This window comes from Petromyzon marinus, chromosome 56 (assembly GCF_048934315.1).
Source record: "Petromyzon marinus isolate PM22_M1 ecotype Great Lakes invasive population chromosome 56, UKy_Petmar_22M1.pri1.0, whole genome shotgun sequence".
NCBI lineage: Eukaryota > Metazoa > Chordata > Hyperoartia > Petromyzontiformes > Petromyzontidae > Petromyzon > Petromyzon marinus.
The window spans coordinates 2,069,021-2,076,544 of NC_133722.1; the positions used below are offsets into that span (position 1 = coordinate 2,069,021).

Here is a 7,524-nt window from a genome sequence, read left to right on the forward strand (position 1 = left end):
GAAGGCGTCAAGTTAATAAAGGTGCTCGTGAAAAACCTCGTCTCCCGCTCCGCTGACACTACACCAGTATCAAAGTATGAAAAATAATAGGTTTTACCCTTTCTGGTCTGACACTGGTGAGACTAGGCCATTAAGAGGGCTCTGTCTGGTGTCAGCCAATTCAAAGACAATGCATATATATCACCAGAGGATGTTTGTTTGCATGTTCACCACAAGTACTGTGTGTGGTTAATGCAGACTTTATTCCTTGCAGAAGGTTTCTATTTGCTGTTTGAACATCTTAACACCTGTTTTACTGCCAAAAAGGGTCAACAATTTTTAGAGAATGGCTTCACGACGACATAAGACTGGTGTCAGAAATGTGGCCACTCCTTGAGCACATTGGCACAAGACAGGAAAGTGGAAACAAATGACGAAACGTGCAGTGGACACCTAACGGGGCTATCTGCCCGTGCATCGCGATGACGATGAAATTCTTCGGGAACTTGTACACATTATGTAAGACTACAATACTCATCGTGGCACCTCGCGAGAAGGGAACGATGGCCGGTAGGTACAGGCTCAGGACAGAGCAGCACCCCGAAGGAGGGAAATTCTCCCGAGAAGAACGCCGTGGCGACAATGCGACGACACCCGGCTCGGCGTGCAGGAACTCGCCAGGTGATCAAGCCACGAGCGCGTGCCACGTGGCAAATGCTCGGGGATTCCTAGGCATCCATTCAATGCTAATGGATTCTAAAGCGTAAGGTACTTTAATTAACCACTCCTCACTTTTTTGGGTTTTAAAAATAACTTTGCAATAGTTTTTACTTTTTTGTAACATAAGTTTTCCTTTTTTTTTTTTACAAAATGTTTTCAGCGCGATGCCAACCCCTGCGTCTGATAACAGACCAGCTTGCCCCTGGAGTTGTCCAAATTGAATGCGTGTCTGGATCACCGAATGGCTGGCATTCCCTGACGCAGGCTGGTTTGAGCAGGTAAGACACATTCGGCCATGGGGAAGATGCGAGGCAAAAAAAATATCCACCGGGCACAGCTGGTTTGGTTGTAGCGGCCTACAGGGCAAGACTGATGTTCATTTTGTGGCTGTCTTATCTCGGCACGGGTCTCAACTCAGGCGAGTACCTTTTTCACATCTGTTGACACATCCTGGAATGTTGGTCTAATTCTAGCTTCTGATGGCAGGGAACCTGTAATCCAGCAGCTTTAAGGAGTATGCGGACTTTTACAAAGCTAATACAGTTGATCATCGATTATCCGGCGCACGATTATCCGGCTTCCAACATTATCCGGCGGTCTCAGGCTGATCCGGCAAAACCAATCCAGTCCACTGATCGGCACCATGTGCATGAGAAAAAAAGTAGCTACGCTTGATTTCACTGTTAAATAAATACAGTACATTATACACTACGTACAACTTAAACAATGAGAATACTGCATGTATATGCATCACCCCATGCAGTCTTCGAGATTGGAGTGGTAAGCACGGTACAGTAAATACAATAACTTTTTAAAGTAGGATATTTATTTGTCTATTTATGCCAATTTCACATATTAAACAAATTTAAAACACAAGTATATAACAACACCTAAAAAACATGTCATACAAGAATGTGCAAACATACTTATTAATATTTATAATTAGAGATTATCCGGCGTTTTAAAATATCCGGTGCCCCCTCACCCCCCCCCCCCGAAGCTGGCGGATAATCGATGATCGACTGTACATACAATCATACAATAAACCTGGCGGGGGGAATGGGAATCCTGACGGTGGCAGGACGGGAAGGAGGCCGCTGTATTCTCAATGTGGAGTTCGGGTGCTTTGGTGAATCCGAATGCCACAGACGAGTTGAAGATGCAGTGTTAAAAATAAATGCCCAGGCTAGTTTGCACTTGGGCTTAAACGTATAAAAGTGCATCACAACAAAAATAGGAATACATATTTATGTATATACTTGTACATACGTGTAACCCCTTATGTATAAACATAATGCTCATAATACACAAAGGTCGGACATATTTTGCACGTCTTATGTCTGTTACAGGGTGTTTCTTCACGATGGCAGTCACGTATCTGCCTTGTTAGAACATCAATTTCTCTGGAAACCTTCTGCAATGAATACCGTATTTTACTTTTATTTATTTTCTGCTGCTGAGACAAGACTGACATTTTTTGCTCAGGGAAGAATGATTTCGAGCGTGGGATGTTCAATTCACTTGCGACGCCTTCACTCATTTCGTCAATTGAGGGGGCGAGTGGCCGTGGTGGTTAGGAATCGCCTATCACGGTCAACGTGACTACTTACGAATCATAAAAAATAAAACACTTGGCATTCCAAAGGGCACATTTACAGAGCTATCGACAGTTTTCCCTGAAGACATTCAGTTAGCTGATACCACAGAATCTGTTTTTTCTATCCTTCGAAGTGACACATTTACATTTTCAAATGTATCCCTTTTCAAAGTAATCGCCAGACATGAGACGGGGGGGGGGGGGGGGGCGATGTCAATGTCCCGCTTCTTGATTCCCACCCGCTGCGGCTGCGGCCGCCGCTTGCTGCTGCTTCCGCAGTTTCAAAGGAATCCCCCTTATCTGGAAGTCTTCCTTCTCCTGCAGGTACTCGCGCTTGCACATGTCGTAGAACTCCGGGTCCCTGTAGCTGAGGGCAAGGACACACACACACGTGTGCGCGCACGTTGACACGACAACAACAAACAGCAAGGGGGTGTTAGCCACGTGTCTCCCACGACAACACCTTCCTACGCGCGTCCATTTGAGAGTTATTGACTTAGCCACTAGTTACCACTGTTGTACAATAGATTTTTTGCATAGCTTTACATTTGCATATTTTCGCCTAGATACATCCCATCTCTGGTTTCGGTGTTACATACGCGAGCTAATGCCTATATCTGTGTAGTTCCTGCATAGCCGAGTTGAGCTAGGATCCCAGAGCATCATCATTAGAAATATCTTAGCCCATCGTGTGAAAGAGAACATGAATATAAAAAATGAGTGATGATTCTGAAATGTTTCGTGACGTAACAATGCCACGCATTACTCAATGTCACCGTGTCGGGGAAATAAAATCGAAACGTTGAGCGGTGCAGAGCAGGTACGGTGGGACCTACTAACCGGTGAGACTGACTAACCAGTGAGACTTACTAGCCAGTGGGACTTACTAACTGGTGAAACTTACTAGCCAGTGGGACTTACTAGCCGGTGGGACTTACAAACTAGTGAGACTTACTAACCGGTGAGACTTACTAACTAGTGAGACACGTCTTCAGCGCGGTGTTCTCCTTGCGGCACTTGAACACCATGAACACGCTGCTGGACTTGCAGCACTCGCTGAAAGCTGCCGCGCACACACACACAGCAATCCACGCACACAAACAGCAACGCACGCACACACCAACGCACACAGATAAACAGTAATGTACACATACAGAGCAATGCACACACACACAGCAACGCACGCACACACAGCAACACTAATGGGCTGCTCTACGTATGGTTGGCTACATATGGTGCAAATGAAGTTCAACATACATACATCACACCTCCGATTAGCACAGTTGGTTACGTACGGTGGAAAAGAAATTCAACATTCGTACATACACGGCGAACACGTGTTGCGTCGGTGTGAAACAGTCCAAGTGCAACGCGTAAAAAAAACTCCAGCAGAGGTGTGTGCGTGCGTGTAACTAAGGAATTGAATGAGGCAATGAATTCATTTTATTTTGGTATCACAATACTTGCATCAAACCGCGCATTTACGAACTAACGTTTTTAAATGTGTATGTGTCATAGGGTCATGCTGACCCTGCCGTCACGAGAGGCGCTACCATTCGCCATGTTAAGAGGAAGGGCGCCACGGTGGCTAGGAGATGTTAACGACCTCGCCTGGTATACAGTTCATGGGTTCGATCCCAACCCTGACACCTGCTGTATATTTAGAGTCTGCGCGTTCTCTCTCTCTCTCCGCGATTGCGTGGATTTTTCTCCAGTTCCTCCAGTTTTTCTCTACAAATTTAGAGTCAACATCACTCGTTTAAAATATTTGGCTGCTCTCCATTTCCACGTGATAAGCTATGTAGCTCTTTTTCAGAAGCGACCTGGCCACAAATTAATAGCGCAACAAAGTTGCTTATCATCATCACGTGGAAATTTATAGCAGCCAAATACTCTAAACGTGTGTTTCTAAATGTGGACGGAAAAATCAGAGGGCCCGGAGAAAAATCCACGCATCTACAAGGAGAACACACAGGCATCGTCAGGGTCGGGATCGAACCCATCTCCTCTTGTACACCAGGCAAGGGGAGTGAACATCTTGCCACCAGGACACGGGACTGGTATTGTAGGCAGAACCATAACTAGAATATCCTTCACAGTGCAAGCAGAATCTGAAAGCGACAACTTGGGATGAACGTGACTATGATATATGGGAATATGTGAAACTGCGGTACCGTTCACGTGCTCGGAGCACAAGACCTGCCCCTTCTCCCGCATCTTCTTGGGAATGAGAACGTCCATCTCCACGTGGCGCAGGGTCCGATCTGAAAGCCAGGGATGGGTGTTCAACACGGCCAGTACGGTAATCGTCGGTCTGCGATCACACTGGTGCACAAAGCGCTAGGCAACAGATGAGCCAAGATACCTTGGCTCATCTCGTGTAGGAGTAATAAAACATCATCCTCGCAGCAGCGGCTTTTGGCTAGCCATTGAACAAAGAGGGTCACCGCATCACGTGCTTTCAGTTGCGCGTCTGCGGTCATCAGGAACATTGGGAAGCCACTGGAGCAATGCACTTTTAAATCATACAGACTGATAACTAATTACTTTAGAACTGATTTTTGTGTTTAGTTTATTGTCCTTCCCCCGCACCTCTGATTAGTAAGGTTGGTTACGTACGGTGCGAATGAAGTTCAGCATACACACATACACGACTTGACTAAGTGTGTACTGAAGAGGTATATCACCCACTTTGACAGTGATCACAAAAAAAGTTGGCACTGACAAAGAAAATGGAATAAAATCTGAAAATGCGCAGGGAAGCATGGGAGAAGCACGTGCTTGGAATTACACCGAGACTAAAAGAGGAACACATGATCACACACACACATGGTACTGATGCAAAGATGCTAAGTGTTTAGGTCAGTCCACTTTCTGGGCAGTAGCAACATGCAATTTGCCTGACACCACTAAAGGCGTACGTGTCATTACTAGCTCAAATAAGCGTTGTTGTGTGTGTGGTGTTGAGTACATCTACTGGGCCAGTGGTGAAGATTCCACGTTAATATGGCAGTGCCTGGATTATCAATAAGGTAGCAATCGCGTTTGACTAATTTCATGAAAAGGTGACACTGTACTCATTTTACCGACCCTCGAGGAAGAATGATGACCAAGATTATGGGGCTGAACTCAGATCCTATCAGGTACTAATCACGACACGATGAGGCAGAATAGTGTCACACTCAACAAAGACAAAGATCCGCCGTGTAGCATTAACAAACTGTTGGAGCAAGTGCAGTTAACGAGCACCTATAAGGCCTGAACGGCACACGAGGAGGTGGGTGGCGAACACCACGCCGGACCGCCTTTGTCTCCCCAGTGACGATGTTTACACATCGCACGAGGTACTCAATTGAGGCTGAGTCGACCTAGAGGAGGCCCACACCAAATTCAGAGAATCGTTACTGGTGTTGGCCGTGAGCACACACAGAAGTGAAACTACAAAATGACATAACACGACACGTGTAAATACACGTACATAGGAAGGAGCAACGTGTAAACACTGGCGTTGGCCGTGAGCGGGAATCGAACTCGGGGTGAGAGTGCGGCGCGCTAACCGCTACACTACCGCGCCCCACGGGCCACACACCGTGTGTACACACGGTCGTATGTATACACGTGTGTACACACAGGGTCGTATGTATACACGTGTGTACACACAGGGTCGTATGTATACACGTGTGTACACACAGGGTCGTATGTATACACGTGTGTACACACAGGGTCGTATGTATACACTGTGTACACACAGGGTCATATGTATACACGTGTGTACACACAGGGTCGTATGTATACACGTGTGTACACACAGGGTGGTATGTATACACGTGTGTACACACAGGGTGGTATGTAAACACACGCGTATACACACAAAGACGTATGTAAACACACACACGCGTGTATACACACAGGGTCGTATGGAAACACGCGTGTATACACAGGGTTGTATGTAAACACACGTGTATACACACAGGGTCGTATGTATACACGTGTGTACACACAGGGTCGTATGTATACACGTGTGTACACACAGGGTGGTATGTAAACACACGCGTATACACACAAAGACGTATGTAAACACACACACACGCGTGTATACACACAGGGTCGTATGTAAACACGCGTGTATACACAGGGTCGTATGTAAACACGCGTGTATACACAGGGTCGTATGTAAACACACGCTTGTATACACAGAAACACGTGAGCACCCATCACTTCCTCACAGGCAATGGCCGAGGTCAAGGGCGAAGCCGAACCTGTTACCGTCGGCACGATTCCCCCCCCACCCCCTCTCAAACTCCTCCTCGGCCGAGACTCCAGCAGCCGCCGCGTGCCGGGTTCCAGCCACAACAACCACAACAACAACCAGTAGTGGAGAGAGCACGGCAGAGGCGCGCGGTCACTCACCACCACGGATGTCGGCCATGCTTGCTGCTGTACGCGAATGACTGTAGGAAGTGACGTAGCGCAGGAAGTGACGCGCGAGCTCGTGTGATGCGGCGGCCAGCAGGTGAGGTGACCGTGGTTACCAGGTGATGGTTACGTAACCGTGGTTAGCAAGTGAAGGTTGAGTAACCGTGGTTACCAAATGATGGTTGAGTAACCGTGGTTACCAGGTAATGGTTGAGTAACCGTGGTTACCAAGTGATGGTTGAGTAACCGTGGTTACCAAGTGATGGTTGAGTAACCGTGGTTACCAGGTGATGGTTAGGTAACCGTGGTTACCAGGTGATGGTTAGGTAATCGTGGTTACCAGGTAATGGTTGAGTAACCGTTGTGTTCCAAGTGATGGCTGAGTAACCGTGGTTACCAGGTAATGGTTGAGTAACCGTGGTTACCAAGTGATGGTTGAGTAACCGTGGTTACCAGGTGATGGATGAGTAACCGTGGTTACCAGGTGATGGTTACGTAACCATGGTTACCAAGTGAAGGTTGAGTAACCGTGGGTACCAGGTGATGGTTAGGTAACCGTGGTTACCAGGTGATGGTTAGGTAACCGTGGTTACCAGGTGATGTTTAAGTAATCGTAGTTACCAGGGGATGGTTAAGTAACCGTGGTTACCAGGTGATAGTTAGGTAACCATGGTTACCAGGTGAAGGTTAAGTAACCGTTGTTACCAAGTGATGGTTGAGTAACCGTGGTTACCAGGTGATGGTTAGGTAACCGTGGTTACCAGGTGATGGTTAGGTAATCGTGGTTACCAGGTAATGGTTGAGTAACCGTT

General features: G+C 46.9%; 1 protein-coding gene across 1 annotated transcript; it reads right to left on the reverse strand.

Moving 5' to 3' along the window:
- Positions 1-1,933: 1,933 nt before the first annotated feature.
- On the reverse strand, positions 1,934-6,814 carry CMC1 (C-X9-C motif containing 1). Its single transcript, XM_032975542.2, has 4 exons — positions 6,707-6,814; positions 4,471-4,560; positions 3,269-3,359; positions 1,934-2,663 (listed from the first exon to the last, which is right to left on the reverse strand). The coding sequence occupies exons 1-4, from the start codon at positions 6,723-6,725 to the stop codon at positions 2,510-2,512; spliced, it is 354 nt and encodes a 117-aa protein (XP_032831433.1). The 5' UTR covers positions 6,726-6,814; the 3' UTR covers positions 1,934-2,509.
- Positions 6,815-7,524: the final 710 nt, after the last annotated feature.